The 19,094-nt window shown below is 41.6% G+C and overlaps 1 protein-coding gene across 9 annotated transcripts in view; it reads left to right on the forward strand.

Annotated features, from left to right (window-relative positions):
- Csgalnact1 (chondroitin sulfate N-acetylgalactosaminyltransferase 1) overlaps window positions 1-19,094 on the forward strand; it is a 316,784-nt gene that overhangs the window by 262,657 nt on the left and 35,033 nt on the right. For all 9 annotated transcript variants that reach the window (XM_013073455.3, XM_087216875.1, XM_087216876.1 and 6 more), the window contains one exon: window positions 11,475-11,691. In XM_013073455.3, the coding sequence (XP_012928909.1) occupies window positions 11,475-11,691 (217 nt within the window). The remainder of the gene's footprint in view (window positions 1-11,474; window positions 11,692-19,094) is intronic.

A 19,094-nucleotide genomic window follows, 5' to 3' on the forward strand; every position in this document is an offset into this window, starting at 1 on the left:
ATGACATGATACTCTATAGAGAAGACCTCAAGAACGCCACCAGAAGTCTTCTAGACTTAATAACCAAACTCAGTAAAGTAGCTGGTTACAAGGTCAACACACAAAAATCAATAGCTTTCCTCTACAGGAACAACAGACTCACTGAGAGAGAAATAGGGCAAACAATTCCTTTCACAATAGCATCCAAAAAACTGAAATACCTAGGAATCAACCTAACAACAACAACAACAAAAAATCAAAGACCTCTTCTCTGAAAATGAAAGCACTCTGAAAAGAGAGATTGAAGATGATAGCAGAAAATGGATCATCCCTTGCTCCTGGGTAGGAAGGATCAACATAGTGAAAATGGCCATACTTCCAAAACTGCTATATAGATTCAATGCAATCCCAATTGAAATCCCACCAGCATACTTCACGGACCTTGAGAAAACAATCCACAAATTCATTTGGAACAAGAAGAAATCTAGAATAGCAAAAGCAATTCTAGGTAACAGAGACATGGCAGAGGGTATCACAACCCCCCACTTGAAACTATACTACAAAGCTACTGTGATAAAAATAGCATGGTACTGGCAAAGAAACAGACCTGAGGACCAATGGAACAGATTAGAAGATGTAGAAACAACTCCAGACACACTCAACCACATCCTCTTTGACAAAGGAGCCAAACACTCTCACTGGAGGACAGATAGCCTCTTGAATAAATGGTGCTGGAAAAACTGGGTTTCAACTTGCCAGAGATTAAAACTAGACCTATATCTCTCACCATGCACTAAACTAAAATTGAAATGGATTAAAGATCTAAATATTAAAACAGAAACACTAAACTGGCTGGAAGAGAGGTTAGGTAGAACTCTTGAAGACATTGGGGTAGGAAAAGATTTTATAAACAAAACCTCAGTTGCCCATGAACTAGCCCAAACAATCAACAAGTGGGATCTCTTCTTTCTAAAAAGCTTCTGCACAGCAAGAGAAACCACCAACAATGTGAAGAGACAACCCACAATGTGGGAAGAAATTTTCACCAGATGTCCCTCATACAGAGGTCTACTATCTAGAATCTATAAAGAACTTAAAAAAATCAGACCTCCCAAATTTAAAGACCCAATCCAAAAATGGGCATCTGAAATGAACAGATATTTCTCAAAGAAATAGAAATAGCAAATAAACATATGAAAAAATGTCCAACCTCACTGCTCATTTGAGAGATGCAAATGAAAACAACACTGAGATTCCACCTCACTGCAGAAAGAATGGCTACTATCATGAAATCAACCAATAACAGTTGCTGGTGGCACTGTGGGGAAAGAGGAACCCTGCTCCACTGCTGGTGGGAGTGTAGACCAGTGCAACCACTGTGGAAATCAGTATGGAGATACCTGGAAGAACTAGGATTGGAAGTCCCATTTGACCCAGCTATTCCCCTGCTGGGTATCTTCCCCAAAGAATTAAAGTAATCACACCATAGTGATTTATGTGCACCCATGTTGATAGCAACACAATTCGTGACAGCTAAAACTCGGAAACAACCCAATTGCCCATCAACTGGAGACTGGATAAAGAAGATGTGGTTGTTTTGGGTTTCTTTTATAAAGTGGAGTATTGGCCATAAAGAGCGAGAAACTAGAGACATTTGTAGCTAAATGGTGCACATTGAGGTGATAAATCTTAAGTGAAATAAATTGGACATGCATGTAAATACCAAATCGTTTCTCTAGTGTGAGAAACTTAAAGTGTAAATAAGGACTAAAAGGTATAATAGATAATGTGAAATAGGAAGAAAAGGTGCAAAGGAGAAGGGGAATTGGTTGGGGTACGGGAAAGGAAAAAAGGGAATGGAATTAATATGAGAAAAAGAAAAAATGGAAACAAAGTCTTTGTAGATAGGGAAGGGTGGAGGGATTGATGGGAAAGCAGGGAAATGGGGAAACAATAAGAACCAAGATGGATTATGTAAAGGTGCAAATTTCCAATGATGAATGTCATTATATTGTATACCTTAAATGTACCAATAAAATTAATAAAAAAAAGAATGGCTGCTGTCAAGAAATCAACCAATAACAAACGTTGGCAGGGTTGTTGAGAGAAAGGAAGCCTTCTCCATTGTTGGTGGGAGTGCAGACTGGTGCAACCACTGTGGAAATCAGTGTGGAGATACCTCGAAGAACTAGGACTTGAAGTCCCATTTGACCCAGCTATTCCCCTGCTGGGTATCTTCCCCAAAGAATTAAAAGAATCACACCACAGTGATATATGTGCACTCATGTTCATAGCGGCTCAGTTTGTAATAGCTAAAACTTGGAAAAAGCGCAAATGCCCATCAACTGGAGACTGAATAAAGAAAATGTGTTTTTTTAGTAAAATGGAGTACTACTCAGCCATACAAAATGAGAAATTAGAGATATTTATAGCTAAATGGATGCACATTGAGGCTATACTCTTAAGTGAAATAAATAGGACACATGTGTAAATACTGAATAGTTTCTCTAGTGTGAGAAACTGAAAGTGTAAGGACTAAAAGGTATAATAGATAATGTGAAATAGCAAGAAAAGGGGCAAAGGGGAAGTGGTACAGGTAGGGGAAAGGAAAGAAGGGAATCGAATTGATAGGAGAAAATGAAAAAATGGAAACAAAATCTGTAGATAGAGAGGGATGGAGGGGTTGAAGGGTGGGCAGAACAAGGGAGAAAAATAAGAACCATGATGGATTTTGTAAAGGTGCAAATTTCCAATGATGAATGTCATTATATTGTATACCTAAAATGTACCAAATAAAATTAAATTTAAAAAAAATCATACCACACCGATATATGTGCACCCATGTTTATAGCAGCACAGTTTGTAATAAAGCTTGGAAACAGCCCAAGTGCCCATCAACTGGAGACTGGATAAAGAAGATGTGGGATTTTTTAATAAAATGGAATACTACTCAGCCATAAAGAATGAGAAACTAGAAACATTTATGGCTAAATGGATGCACATTGAGGCCATACTCTTAAGTGAAATAAAGGTGTAAATACTGAATAGTTTCTCTGATGTGAGAAACTGAAAGTGTAAATAAGGATTAAAACAAATAATTGATAATATAAAATAGGAAGAAAAGATCCAAAGGAGTAGGGGAAGTGGGAGGAGTAGGAGAAAGGAAAGAAGGGAAAGGAAAAAATATGAGAAAAGAACTTATTTGAAAAAGAGATCCTATGCACCCGGGGTCTTGAGCAGCTTGTGGTCTGGATCTGGCCAACTTGAGATAGCATTGAGAGAAAAGGGACAACAAAGCCTGATTTTCAAGGTAGCCACATCCTGTGCCTGTTTATTGCCTGCAACAGCTTACACCTAAACATCCTTAGAATCCATTTTTCCTGTTCCTTCCTTGAATATTTCTGACTGCAGTCTCTTTCTTTGTTGTTTACTTTCACCACATGAACAGTTGGAACCTTTCTTGTTCTTTAACTCTGCCTTTTCGGGCTTTCTAGCACAAGACTTCCATGCCCTCCATCCTGTCCTGTGGAGCTAAGCCCTGGATCAGTGGGTCGCCATCTTGTCTGTCCTTTACCTGGGCTCTTCCTGGTGCTGGAGAAGAGCCCCTGAGCATCCCTGTGGATGGTGATGCAGATTCATGATCTCCAGCCCAGCTGTACCTGTGTGTTGTTTTGTAACGCCTTTCCACATCCTTTTTCAGCTCCGTGTTCTATTCTCCACTGTCACCAACCCAGCCCTCCAGCTGTCCTCCCAAGTCCACTATCCTACCCTCAATCCTTCACTCTGTGGACTCAGACTCTGAACCCCACCCTCCACCTCCTGTCCTGCTTTGGGGACCAAAGGACTTTCTCTACCCATACCAAGTCCTTTTACAGTTGTAGATACCATCACCACTTTCTTTCTTGCTGCATTCATATATCCCAAGTTATCCATTTCTGTTTGTCCCTTCCTCTTGGCATATGAAGAAGTTATGTTTCTCCTTCTCGTTTTTTTAAAGAGCAAACACTCAGTCAGCTCTGTAAGTCCCTTCAGCTTTGACTCCATTGTGTTTATTCCATTTTTAGTCAAGTATCTTCCCCTTTCTTTTTCCCACCCTCTCTTTGGTGCAACAGATGTTCATCAGGGTTGCAGACACAGAGTTCTGGTTTACACAGAGCTGACCTTCTAGTGCAGGAAACAGAAATAAATAGGTAGGTATGTAAACACATTCAGTTAATGTACCATGAAGAAACCGGAATGAGGCAATGTGAAAGAGGAGCCAAAGGGACTGGATGGGGGAAGGGGGATTGTGAGAGTGAAACTGGGAGGTGGCTTTTAAGATGAGACTTAAATGGTGAGAAGAATCCAGCTGAGCCAGAACCTGGGGAAAACATCCTAGGCATAGGGTAAAGAAAGGCCAAAGGTCCTGACACAAGAATAAACTTGACAGCTGCAAGACAATGAAGGAATAAAAACTTACTGTTGCCACTTCATTCCTCATCAACTTTCCAATCTCCCCCAGCCTGGCTGGCATCCTTGCCACTTCTCTGAAGCCATTACTGGTAAGATCACCAATGATTGTCCCAGCCAGTTTCATCCTCATCTTTGTCACAGTGCTTGGCTCCTTTCCCTTCCCTCGCCTTCCCCTCCTTCCTGTTCCTTTCCCTCCCCTCCCTTCCCCTATACTCTCCTCCCCTCCCCTCTTCTCTCTCTTTCTTTCCATACGTCCATCTATCCATGCATCCATCTGTCCATCCATCCTATCTCTCCACCGACCAATGTATTTTTAATTTATAAGTAATAATATATTTACAGCATTTAATGTAATGCTTTGATTTTTATATGTATCAGAGAAAGATTCAATCTAGCTAATTAACATGTCTATCACTTCACCAATTTATGATATGTGTTAAGAGCATTAAAAAATCTATTTTAGCAATTATGAAACATACAATGCCTCATTACTGCCTGTGGTCACCATTCAGTGCAATAGATCACTAAACTTACTCCTCCTGTTTGACTGAGACTTTGTTCTGTTTGGCCCACACCTTATCTTCCCTTTCCCTTTCCCTTCCCTTCGTGCTCCCAGCCCCTGGTAACTGTCATTCCACTCTGTTTCTGTGAATTCAACTTTTTAGACTCCACATATAAGCAAGTACATTCAATATTTGTCTTTCTGAGTTTGGCTGATTTCACTTGGCATAACGTTTCCTAACTCCACCTATGTTGTCAACTTGTGACAGAATTTCATCGCTTCTTAAGACTGAATAGCATTTCGTTGTGAAGAGCCACACCGCCTTTTCTTCATGCATTCATCTGTCGAAGCATGCTTATTTCTATTATATCTTGGCTATTTTCAACAGTGCCACAAACATGAGGGGCAGATTGTTTCCGGACATTCTAGACTCCCTCTTGTTGCTCCGTGGACTCTTCTGGTGATCTCATCCATACCCACAGCTTCAGTTTCTATGGTGGGAGTGCCCAACTCTGTGTGTCTAAAAAGGCCCATCCGCTGAGATCAGACCTACTCACACAGCTCTTCAAATCAGCACATCCAAAGCTTAGCCCATAAGTCCTTTCTCACCTAGCAGGAGTCATGCTACATGATTCCTGTCCCTCCCCTGCCATCCCACTCTCCAACCACTTGTTGCAGCCTCTTCCCCTTCTCAACATCTTCACTGCCACCATCTTTGTTCAGGCCCTTGTCATTTCCTGCCACACCAGATGGCTTCTTCCTCATAACTCCTGAGCTACTTCCCTGTGATCCACCTGTACACTGCTGTGCGGTGACTGTCCCAAGACCTCCTCTCTCCCCTGTGAAAACGCCAAGCTGGCTCTTCTGTGCTCCAGACAGGGGATGGTGCTTCTTTGGACAAAGATGGCGTGGCCTCTTTGACCCTCCAGCTACATCTCCCACCTCTCTTCCTCTCATCCCCATTGTACTCGGCCTTGCTTAACTGCTTCAAATCTGCCAAACAGAAAAAGTTCTTTTGTGTTTGTTTTTTTCAGTATCTTTGCTTATGCTATGGATCTCTCTTTAGCGTCCCCTCTCTGACTTGGTAGTCTTGCCAAACACCCATTCAATCTTCAGTTCTAGAGTGACATCGTCTATCAGAGCATCCAAACCCTCCACCAGGTGGAGAGGCCCTCCTTTTCTCTTGTTATTATTCCCAAACAATAGAGTCTAATGACTATTTACATAGAATTCACCTCAAAACTGGTATTTTGTAGAACCCAGAGGTGATTTAATGTATATGGGAGGATGCATGTATGTTTCATGCAAATAATATTTAATAGAAAGGATTTGAGTGTCTTTCTTAGATTTTAATATCTTTGGGGATCTTGGAACCAATTTCCTGCAGCCACAGGGATGGCTGTACTTTTGTTTTTTTCTTGTTGGAAATATCTTTTTCCCTTCTTTCAAAATTTACTACTTTCAATGTTTTACAGATCGGGAGTTCAAGTAACTGCTATTTAACAACCATCAAAATTAGATGGTAAAGTAAAAGAAAAGCAGTAAGAGTGGATGTAGGGATTAACTGTGGGTAAATGAGCCAGGAACAGTGGATTTCACCGAAGACTTTATATTGCTCGTTCGAACTTCTCAAAAGCTGTTTCCATGTTCTTGATTCTTTTCTATTCTCTGGGTTGTTAGTGCTGCGTATGAAAGTGACTCTAGGCAGGAAGCTTTTGACCTGGGTCTGTACAGCTGGTCGACCAGGCAAGCCACACGTCTCCAGGTTCAGTTTGCCATCTGTCTGGACCAGATGGATTTTGTGGTCCTTTCATTTTCTCAGGTGCCACAAAGGTAGTTCAGAAAGGGAAGGTGTAAATGCTGTAATACGGAGGTGTCTGGAAGATGAAGGGTCACTTGCAATTGAGAGTGTTACGAAGTTCTTCCCAGAGAGGGAGGAGTAGACTTAGAAGGGCCCAAAGTAAGAACTGGACTGTGGAGGTATGTGTGTCTGTGTGAAAATAAAGACCTCACTAAAGGAAAGCAGTCATTGTGGGAAAATGTGCATCACATGCAATTGATCACTAATCATTTTTAAGTATTCAATTCAGTAATACTAATTACTTTGAAATTGTTGTACAACCATCACCACTAGCCATTATAAAATATTTCCATCTTTCCAAATGAAAGCTCTGTACTCATTCACTAACTCCACATTCCCTGCTTTCATTTTCCCCAGCCCCTGGTAATATCTGTTCTATTTTTTGCCTGTATGATTTTATCTAATTTTAGTGCTTCAAATAAAAGTGGAACCCTACAATATTTTCCTTATGTGACCAGCTTATTTCACTTAGCATAATGTCCTTGAGGTTAGTCCTTGTTGTAGCATATGTCAGAATTTTATTTCTTTTTAGGGTTGAATAATATTCCATCATATGTGAATGTATACCACATTTTGTTTATCCATTCATCTATAGATGAAGATTTGTGTTGTTTCTGTCTGTTCGCTGTTGTGAATAATATGGCTATGAACATATATTTAACTTTTTGAGGAATTGCCACACTGGTTTCTCCAGCACCTGAGCCATTTTTGCATTCCCACCTCCAGTTTCTCTAGGGGAGAGAATGCTTACAAAGATTCAGCAGACACCAGCCTGACTGCAGCCCAGATTTTATGTGAGGCAGCAGAAAGATGTGCAATGAAGACAGTAGACTGCGTCTGTAGCATGGAGAGTCTTGAAGGCTAGGTCGGGTATTGGTACTTACTCTGCAGGCTACAGGAAACTGGTGAGGGCCATTCCTAAGATATTAATGAATGGGACTTTTGAGAGGGGTTTTGCAGGCAGGGTGTTTGCATGGGCTCAACCTTGTATGGACTTGGCAGTGCAACACTGGTGACCAACTGAGTCCACCTACATCGAGTGAAGGTAAGGAATGTGACAGTAAGGAGCATTACCCTCCTTCTTCAATGTCATGATTTCAAAGTGAAGACAGGACGTGGAGAGGGCCTGCACCTTCTTAGTGCCTTCCCTACTGGAGGAGTAGACTTTGTAGCTGGACGCTGAGCTATTTCTTGGACTCCTGGAGATGCCCTTGTCTAGTTGGGAGTCCCAGAGCCCAGCCCCTTGAATAAGGTAAACCAGGAATTGGGATATTTTCACAAGGAGCTGAAACACCACACGCAGAGTAAGCTGAACATCTGTGGAGGTAAGGAAGGACAGAGAGGTGCCAGTCATGGTGTCTAAAGAAGATCCAAGATAGCTGCTAAATTCTTATTTTGATTTTTAATTTACATGGTACACAAAGTGATAGTATAATATAAAATATTACAGGGAGTCTATCCCTAATCTGAAATGCTTTGGTCTAGAAGTATTTCTAATTTTGGAGTTTTTCAGATTTGGGAATATTTGCATAGACTTAACCAATATGAATCAAAAATCTGAAATCCAAGCTGGGCGTGGTGGCACACTCCTGTAATCCTAGCACTCCGGTTGGCTGAGGCAGAAATTTGTCAAGTTCAGGGCCCCCCCCGACCCAAATCCGAAACCCAAAACCTTTTGAGCATCATATGTCTGTGTTTAAAAAGTTTGACTTCAAATTTTCTCATTAGGGACCCTTGGTCTGTACAAGGAAGGTGTTTGTGTGACTGATTTATTTGGCATTTGCCAAGTGTAGCTGGCAACTTCTAGGCTAAAAATCTCTGTGTTCCTCAGAATACTTTGTCTCCCCCCCCCCCGCTTTTGTTTCCACCACTGAAGAGTCCAGGAGGCAGAAGGACTCTCGTAGGTGTCCCCTGTGTTAACAGAAGACAAACTGTGAGCACTCACTCTGTGCAGTGCGCCAGGTTGCACGTGTGGGCGTCATGACCGGCTGTGGGTTTCGGTGGACCCAAGTTGCAAGAGTGTTTTAGATAACTTCTGTTTAAAATAAATTAAATTAAAGGATCTGCAATCAGATTTAGAAGACATAATTAAAATAATTAGGCAGCATATGAGGGAACATGTTAATAAGTTGATGTAACAACTGTTTCAAGGCACAGTGTGTGGAATACAATGAGAAAGCACCTTAAATCTCGGTGTGACCTTCCTGAAGGGAGGCGAGGGACACCTGAGACCCCCACACCATGGCTGCTCGGCTTGCGATCTCTGCCACCTGGGCTGAGGCTGGTGGTGACCACTGAGGTGGATAATGTTATGTAGTTATAGAAGTCGTTGTTAACAAGAGTCTCGGTATTCTTTATGAACAGCAATCTGTCTCTGGAGGCAGATTTGAATATATTGCTCTCTGTCTTTTCAACTCGGTGGATCTAGATTTTTTTAAAATTAATGATTCTTATCCGAGTGCTGAGAAAGAAAATGACTCAATTGGAAAAACAATCTCCCGGCCCACATACATGTTTATCTGCGCGCAGAACTGTCAGCAGCCTTTTCCAGGTTCATCGCTGTGAGGGGAAGCGATGCTCCTGACATCCAGAGACAAAAATGTGACAAGATGCAGCCACCGACCTGCTCCACTTATGCAGATGCACCCTCTGTGACCAACTGGGACTCCTTTCTGACTCAGTCCCACTTCACTGGGACCCTGGGAATTGGTGGTTAACTAGCTGCTCTAGGTATTTGAGGTGGGAAAAGAGCCTGTTTCCTCAAGGGGGACTAATTGCCTGAAAGAATTAACAGACTTTGAAGGGAACCACTTAAGGTTTTCGAAGAAGACCTTTGAACTTCCAAGGAAATAAACCTCTCTGTCTTTTGTGACTGCTCCCTGCACCAAGACTGAATTCTTTTCCAGCATGAGCTCACCAGAGCTTTCCCGGCTTCCCTGATGCTGAGAGTGGTTGCTCACTGTGCCCTGTTATCCAGAGACACAGCACAGGCTCCAGAAATGAACCTAGCCCTTGTCCTTCTGTGCCAGTGTCCTTAAATCACCTGTGCTCACTGCCTGGGGATTGTGCCTTTGAATGATTGAGGCGGGCCTGTGGGACAGCAGTGTGAAATGAGGCCATCTTGAACACTCCCAGTACCAGACTCTTGCCTGTGCCTCAGGAAGACCCAGACTTTGAACAGGATCAAAGAGGCCGTAAGGCCAGGGATGGAGGATGAAAAGCTCCTATGAGAGAAAGAACAGAGAAGAGAACTTGGCAGTGTTTGTGAAGAAGACATATGGTTCCCACAAAAGAAAAGGACAGGGAGAGTAAGGAAAGAAAGAGAAGTGGTTTCTGAGGAGCCTTGAAAGCCTGTAACTTACCAGAGGCAGACATATTTTTCCCTGGAGGTTTATTTTTGTGGTGACCCAAAGCCCAGGAGGTGCTTTTTCCAACAAACATGAGGATTAAAAGGAAGGAGGAGAAATAGACTAGAAAACATGGTATAAATCAAAACTAAAAGCTTCTCTGGTGATGTGTTGAATTTTATTTGTTTTTCTTTTTTCTGACTGCGTAAAAAGCACCTATCATACCAATGATATTAGGCAGGAAATGGATCCTAGCCATCAGGGAAATTGTTTGCTCTTTAGACAGGGAAATTCTGTCACACTGGTCCTGGGGAGGCTCATCCTGCCACTGAGATGCAGCGATGCCATCTTCAGCCTGACAAGTGACACTCGGTGGAGTTTCAGTAACTAGCGTGAGGTGGAACATAATCTGAAAGGAATGTAAATTGACTTCTCTCCTGCTCAAGTGTCTTCTCGGTATGCCCTGTTGCAACAAGGCTGACAGAACAAGGCAGGGCAAAGGTGGTGGTGGACATGTATTGCTTACTGTGTGCTACGCTGTTGTAGCACCTTGACATGTATTGAAGCATTTACTTTACATGGGAACCTATGGGAAAAATGAGGCACAGGAAGGTTCATTTTCCACAGTAAATCTGGGGGCCTAGGGGATTTGAACCCAAGGAGTCTGGCTTGAATGTATGTACTCTGAAGTGCTGAGCCACACTGCTTAGAGGGAAAAAGGAAGAGGCGAAACTAAGTGTGGTGTATGGTGTGTGCTTGTCCACCGTGCAGGGCGCTTTATGTGTTGCTTGCTTTAATACTTCCAGAAGCTTCCAGAGGGCTGCATGACCCATATGACTGGCCCTGAGCTCCTCTGAGATGCCCTGAAGAGATCACCATGATCGGTGCATCTGAATAGCTATGATTTCTAATCCATCATTTTAGCACACACATTTAAAATACACAATAGTGCTCATGTTCTTCTAATCATATTGCAGAAAATGTGGATAAGAGAAGAAAAGACACATCCTATGCTGCATCATAATCAGTCTTATTTGGCATATTTCCTACAAGCCCTTTTTTGAATAACTGAACAATATAAATACAGTTTTGTGTCCAACATAAGCATTTTCCCATGTTTTGTGAAGTCACAAAACTGTAATTTTTAAACTGGTAATATTTTTATTTTTATAGTATTTTTAATTGGGAGCATCTTAAGTTTTCTAATAATTGTTGGAGGCAGAAATTTAATATTAATTTTTAGAGGCATTTTGTGCTAGATCTTGGTTATAAAGGCACTCAGCAGGCAAGGTATTTTTTTTTTAACTACCTTTCCTTGTTTTTCTGTTAACAGGGATCTATCGAACAGAAAAGGATAAAGGCACTTTGTATGAGCTCACCTTCAAAGGGGACCACAAACACGAATTCAAACGACTTGTCTTGTTTCGACCGTTTGGCCCAATCATGAAAGTGAAAAAGGAAAAGCTCAACCTGGCCAGCACACTTATTAACGTTATCGTGCCCTTAGCCAAAAGGGCAGACAAGTTCCGGCAGTTCATGCAGAATTTCAGGTTTGTTTGTTTGCACGTAGTATTTATCTTCCTCAGCGCAGCGCAGTGCAGTGCGAGTTAGAACGCTGATATCATTTCCCGTCATCTCCCTCATTTCCCCTGCCAACTACAAAGGTCCCTTTCTCTTGCCTGCTCAAACCATGTTTTCTTCAAATGAAGTTTATCGTTTGTATTTGCCTTTCCCTAGAGCCATGTCAGACTCCCCACTAAGCATATTTACCTTTGGAGTGAACACGAGAAGGCCTGGGTTTTCGTCAGGATGTACAAAGATGACCCAGTGCCTGTGAGGTTTGGTTTTAACTTGAGTTTGAGCTCATGTTTGGGGACACTGGGGACTGAGACTCTTCAGGACACGTAGGTGACATTCTCAGTCTTAGGAGCATTGAGGAACTGGCTGGTGACCCAGGTCCTGTCTGCAGTGACCTGTGCTAATAGAGACCCTTGCTCAGCAGAGGGCCTTTTGCTGTAGCTGTGACTGGAAAGGATTGAATCAGAACCTATTTTTATTCTAAGCTATATCTCCTAAGAGATTGAATCAAGAACTATACCAAGAAGGTTTCCAGGGCTCATTTTTAGCTACTCAGTAAGGCTCAGTAGAGTTTCATTCATTCTCAGATGCACTGATGTAGTTTTTACTCCTGTGTCTGGAAGTTCTTACTGCACAGAATTGAATCTTTTAAGTCTTTATGTCTCAAATCCACATGTTCACTGAAGTTCCCCAGCTAACTTATTTTGTCAACTTATTTCAAAGAGACAAAGTCATATTATCTGATTATAAATCTTAGAAGATCAAGCTTACTTTTAACCTTTAATCATTGAGTTCACATTATTAAAAGGCAGAATGTAGTTGATATCTCTCAAAATTCTGGCTGATAAACACACTTTTTTTTAACTTAAAGAGAAACCCATTTGTAATTAAGCTATTTAATAGGAGAATCAAATAGTCTGTTTAGAAGAGATTTTTGAAGTCATCCCTCCTGATCTCCTAATTGAGAATCCTGACTTGTGATTCTCTAGGCAAGGTGTGTGGACCAGGTAACACCTGCTACAGCAGGCAGGCTGCCCCCTTGTCTAGACTAGGCCAAGATGGAAAACTCTTCATTGTTTTGGCCTGGAGTTGGCCTCCCTGTAACTTTCATCCAGTGAATGCAGTTCTAGCACCTGGAGAAAGGACTGAACAAATCCACTTCCTCATAACCATCCTAACCTTCCAAGGATCCAAAGAAGGGAATGGTAACCTCCCTGTCTCTTCTCCAGGTACAAAGCTCTCACATCCCCCAAATTTCTTCTGGTCCCTGGCTCTGAACTACTGTTTTCTTAGCTGCAGGTTTGCCTTTAGCCCTGCTATAATCCAGGGTGAGTGGGCTCAACTTCCATCTGTTCCTAACCTGCAGAGCTCATCTCTTTGTGCACAGTCACTTCACTGCTGAGTTTCTAGCACTGAAACGATGTGGATGTAATGCAGCCCATTTGGTGTTTCTGCACTTGTATTGCATTTCTTCTTTGAAATGGCAGAGTGTCACTGGTGGATTCAGCATTACATCCTGAGAACAATTGAACCTGTGGTTGGCAGTAGGCAGTTAGTCAGATCCTACTCTCTGCTGCTAAGACTAGGTTCTAGCATGTTGCTTTGGCTAGGAAACTTCCCATAGATTGGCGGATTCAGAGTTCTGAGGGACCTTTTTTGGGGGGGGCTACATTTTTTTAGCAAAACATTTATTAGTACATTTTAGATATACATAATGATAACATTGATCAGAGGGAATTTGCACCTTCAACACACAGTCTGGTCATGGAACATGCTGGACTTGGTGAGGTAGTGGGTACAAGGCCAGGTCCTCAGTGTGGCCCTCAGGGGTCCTGGAAGAGCAGAATTCTCTTGGGCATATGTGATCAGCTCTTTCTTCAGTGTGATGAGGATTGCAAGTAATTACTATTAGGAAGACAACTAGAAGGGAAATGTTGTTGAAAAAAGTAAAGGTAGTGACTTGCAAGTCTTCAAAAATGGGGATGGTGAAATGGGATGTATTCTAATTAATGTTTAAAATACACAAAAATCCTAGGCATTGTTTCCTGGCTTTTGCTAATAATGTGTCCTCTGCAGCATGCAGGTAGGAAGGGGTGAGGGAAGCACAAGGTGTTTTGAGAGCCTGTTGACTGTGCTAGGCACTCTGCCCAGATGTGAAAGGTGAGGAGGAATTCCAGATGTGCTGCCTGTCTTCCTGCAATGTAGAATCTGCTGTCACAGAAGTAAGTGCTGTGGGAGACACAGGCAAGGAATGGGGACAGGGACACAGAGGGCCCCAGAGCAGAAGGCTGAGATTGCTCTGCAGGCTGGGAGTTCCTGAGCGCCCCCCAAAAGTGGGGCGTGACAGAGTACTCTGTTCTGAGGGTCACTTGTCCTTGGTGAGAGCTTGACGAAGATGATATTTCAGATCCACAAAGAAAGCATTAGTCAAAACATGGCATTTGGCTAACTAAACAAGCATAACAGGAAAAATGCTCTCACACCAAAAACTAAAATAAACTCTAATCCATTAAATATTTAGAAGCAATTAATACAACCATAAAATTACTGGGAGAATATAAAATATAAGGGACTATTTATTAAATATTTGATGTTGTCTCTCTGAAGTTATTTCCAACCCAAGATGGGAAACCATTAACTGTGGTTGACGCTGAAGGTGATATTATGAGTGATTTCTATTTCCTTCTATTTATTTGCTTTATGAAGTTTTATATAGTTACCCTATGCTTTATATTTTATTTAAAAATCCAGTGGAAGCTTTTTTTTGGCATTTATAATTTAAGCATGACTTTTCAGTTTGTAGAAGGAACACTGGCCCTTATAAGATGTGTAATATAGCACACTACAGGGACTGAGTTACTTTATAAGGGACTTCGGGTCTTAGAAGGGACCATTATTAATATTAGTTGATCATTAGTCCAGGCACCTCTGTTTGCATGTATGCAGAAGGAAGAATAGATTGCTAGCTCGGAATAATTCACTGTTATGTAAGATATATCCTATTTCTAATGAAAGAATTAAACTTTCCTTTTTTTCTTTTGTGGTACTGTCGATGGACCCCAGGGCCTTGCACTGAGCTACATCTCCAGACTTTTCTAATTTTTGTTCTTTAAATTTTGTGACAGGGTCTTGGTAAGTCACTAAGTTGCACGTGCTGACCTCAATCTTCACAATCCTCCTGCCTCAGCCTCCCACAGTGCTAATTTTACCTTTCTCAAATTTCTAGAAGAGAATTTGAAGGATAGCCAAAAAAAATTGCTCAGCTTTTAGAAAATCTTTTCACTATAAGAGATATTAGTTCCTAGGAGATCCCTCTAAAATTAAAAGTGATTTTGCAAAATTGTTGGAATTATTACATATTTTTATAATGTATTTTAATTTTAGACTGGAATGAATTGAAAAATTACAGTAAGAATAAGAAATCAGCACAGTTAATACTATCTCCTTCCTCCATGTTCCATCTTCTAATTGCTAGCTGTCTCCTATTATTACCTTGCTGGGGTTTGCAACCTTTACATGCTGTTCTTCAAAGTGCTAGGTCTACAGTAAGTGAGTTTAGTACATTCATGAGCAGTCCCCTTACAGTAACATCTCCCTTTCCACGTTCCTTGTGGGCTGTATTTCATGGGCCATATTTACAGGGTAAGTGCTTGAGCATGTAGTATCTGCCTGCTGTCTTTACCATGTGAGGATGGTGTGGCTGGGCTTAAAGTTCTTGGGGTAGGGCATATGATCCTTAGGACTTTGTAGACATTCTTCTGGCATTGACTGACACCACGGAGAAGTCTTTAGACCCTTATTTTTATTGCTCCTGAAAGTGATTTACTTTTGCCTAAGAATCCCCTTTTTGTGTCTTGGATTGTTGTAAGTTAACTAGAGTCTGTGTGGTCTTAGTGTCTATTGTTCTGTAGCCATTTGCCTGGAATGCAGCTGTCTTCCTTGTTTTGTGGGTCATGGCTGTCAGGGAGATTGGTGCTTTATTCAGGGTACTCCGGCTCCATTGGTTGGGTCTGTGCTGCACAGACACAATTGTATATTTCACACATTTCCATTATTAGCTTCTCTCTGGTTTTCAGTGCCTCAGTCTATCATCTGCATGCACTTAAACCTTCCCTTTCTGTCAGTAATTTGATTTTCTGGTGTATCTACTCTGTACCTTGCTACTTCCAATCTAATACCTCTGTTTGTTTGGGCTATTGATGCATTTCCTGAGCACACAATGTACCTGTTAGTCTTATTTTGTTGTTTTTATCATTTCCTTTTTGAACTCTTTTTAAAAATTGAATGTACATTTTTGTTAAAGGGTGAAGCATTTGCAAAAAAAGATCTTTTGTCTGAGTTATACTTTCTTGCACACTAGATTTTCATTTGTTTTGAATGCTATTACTTAAATCTCTCTCTGTCCTCTTCTGTATTCTTCCTCTGTGGATGAAGTTGCAGCAATGTTGCTTTTCATCTTTCCTGTGTGTCAGACGCAGGGTACCAGGTTTCCTATTTGCTCTGCCATGAAATGAGTGGATTTTCCTCGACTCACTTCTCATCCTGACTGAGAACCAAATACATCTACTCCTGGCTGGATTCTGAGGACTGAATATTGTTTTGTTTACTTTTCTTGTGGTATGGAGTGAGTGGTGAAGAGAAAGTTCACCCAAACTGTGAGCATTCTTCTTGTGGCTCCTCAGAGCCTTGGAGCAGACATGCCTCTAGTCGAGAAGCTGCCTCTTCCTTGGGTAGATGTTTTTGACTCACACAGTGGGTCCCTGGGTGAGGCCTGGAACCCCAGAAAGAATCAGCTCAATTTATTCATTTTTCTCCTGCCACCCTCTTCCCCACCAGCACTTTCTATTCCTTCAAGTCAAAAAGAGAAAAAAAAAGCAAGTTTTGGCAGCTCTTTTAATAGTTCTATGGGGCATAGAAGAAATATATATTATATATGTCATCTGGCTCTCAATATTCCTTTCCCTTTTCTTCATGCTGTGATGAAAGATCTTTTTTTAGTTTAAAAAAATTTATTTTTTACTAGTATATGTACATAATGGTACATTCCTTGTGGTGAGTTGGTTCATATGCATAAGACATCTTCATTCTTTTTTCATCTTTCCCCTCCCCTCCCTTCTCCTCCTTCCATCTATTGATCCCCTTTCCTTTTCCAAAAAAATCTATCTCCCTATTTCCTGTTATCTATCTTGTATTTTGCTCTTAATTTATATTTTAAGTTTCTCATGTAAGGAAAATCCACACGCTATTTATGCCTATGTTTCTAATTTATTTTGCTTAACATTGTGGTCTCAAGGTGCATCCATTTTCCTACAAATGACTCAAGTTTATCTTTCTTTATGGCAGAGTAGTACTTCATTGTGTATAAATACCACATTTTCTTTATCCATTCATCTGTTGATGAACATATAGGCTATTTCCACAATTTTGCTAGTATGAATTGTGCTAGGTGCTCACCAGGAGAACTTGCTGCAAATTTAGGTCCTGTCTTCTTTTCCCGGTAGTTTATTAACTTAAGACATTGGCTTAAACATGGGTGTGCCCATAACACTGTCTTTAACTTTCAAGAAGATACTTAGAAGGGGAATAGTTGGATTGAGTGGAATTTCTACTTTTAGTTTTTTGAGGGATCTCAACTAAAGGCAGTTATCTTTTCCCCTCTTTATTCACGTCAGATCCACTGTTTTTGTAAGGGTCAGTTGACAAAGCATAATTAGGACAGACCCAGGTTCCTTCTCCACTATGTAGTTACAGCATGACGTCCTGCTGTGGCTCTTCCTGCTCCCTGCAGGCACCGTGCTCCTGGGGTGGGCACTGGAGACTCTGCGATCTCCCTGGAGCTCCCTGGGCTGCATTATCACCACCTCAGCCCCTGGCTGCTGAGTGGAGCTTCATCAGGCTGTGATGGAATCTTCCATTTCTTCCTTTGGCCTCCTCTTTATAAAATCATGGCAGAAAAATGTGTCCCTTTCATTGGTTATTATTGATGGGAAGATTTTTTGCCATTTTCCACTCTTTTTGGCATATAGTTCGTGATTCTCACTCTTTGAGATGATTTATTTTAAACATTATCCTTCTAGCACATGGCCTTTCTAATATCAGCACCCTCTGCTTGGCTCTGAATTGACTGAGGAATCTTTTACATGTGGTTCCCAGCACCTCACCTTTAGTGCCTTCTAAACAAAATGCAAGTATTGTCCAGGAGGGTCCCCTGGAACCTCTTGGTTCATTTCAACAGATAGTTTTAGGTTTTCACTGCAGCATAAATTGCTAAGTATTCACCTAGAAAAGACACACTCGATTAGGGCTGAGAATAAATACGTCTTCAGTTGTTCTTGGGCAGAGGACTCGATGTGGAACTTGTGGAACTTGTGGAACTTGGAATTCCCAAGAGAGCAGGCCTGGTCTTGAGATCCAGAGTGGCCCCTGGGAAGCCTGGGTCTGCAGATGACAGCTCTCCTGGGTGAGGGGCTGATGCTGTGAGCAAATGCAGGGGCCTGAAGGCCAGGTTGTCATGCTCCAGAGCTGTGTTTGGGGTGGCCCAGGGGACAAAATTGGCCATGGATGCATAGGGTAGATGGACTCAAGTGCTTGCTTTCTTCTCATTGATATGATAACCATATTAACAACTCTTAAAATCATTTGTGTTTACAAAAAAAATACAAATTTAATAAAACCATTTTTATGAAGTTCCATGTACAAGGACTGAAAAGAGGATAAGTACACTTAGAAGTTAGGGCTAACAGAAACAATTGAAACACTTCAAAATGCCAGGTTTCTGAAACTCCTGGCAGCCAAGGAGAAAAGGGAAAATGTAGGCTAGTTTACTTTAGCCTCTAATATTTAATGACAGGAAGTCTGCCTGTTGTTGGGCGAGAGGAACTCTTTCGTAGCAGTAGACTGTAAAGGCCTTTATTTAAGAGGCAGTGAACACTGAATGAATGATAATCCTAGGATTTACAAAAATTGTGATGCTAACACTTAAATATTGTCATCTCATCAAGTAAAAATAAACACTCTCATAGGAGCAACACAGACCTCTTTGCTCTTGGTGATGCCAGGCTGACGTGCCCTGGACGCCATCTTTGGTCCTGGAGGGCGGTTGGCCGATCCCTTCAGCAAGCTTCTTCATTAGTGCTTTCATCATGGCCCACATGGCAACCTCACAGGCTCCCTCTGTTATTCCCTATCCCGTGAATGTCCCACCTTCCTCCCTTGGGATCACAGGGCTCCTATGCCTGTGGCCAGGAATAGAGGGTGCTCACCAGGAGAACTGGCTGCAAATCTAGGTCCTCTCCTCTTTTTCCCAGTAGTGTAGTGGCTACTGCAACCCACCTGCTCTTCTTTGTTTTAAAAGAAACACCTTGTTTTGACTTTG

This window comes from Heterocephalus glaber, unplaced genomic scaffold (assembly GCF_053883595.1).
Source record: "Heterocephalus glaber isolate CG9 unplaced genomic scaffold, H.glaber_assembly_v1.0 deba00001460, whole genome shotgun sequence".
In the NCBI taxonomy this organism is placed as follows: Eukaryota; Metazoa; Chordata; class Mammalia; order Rodentia; family Bathyergidae; genus Heterocephalus; species Heterocephalus glaber.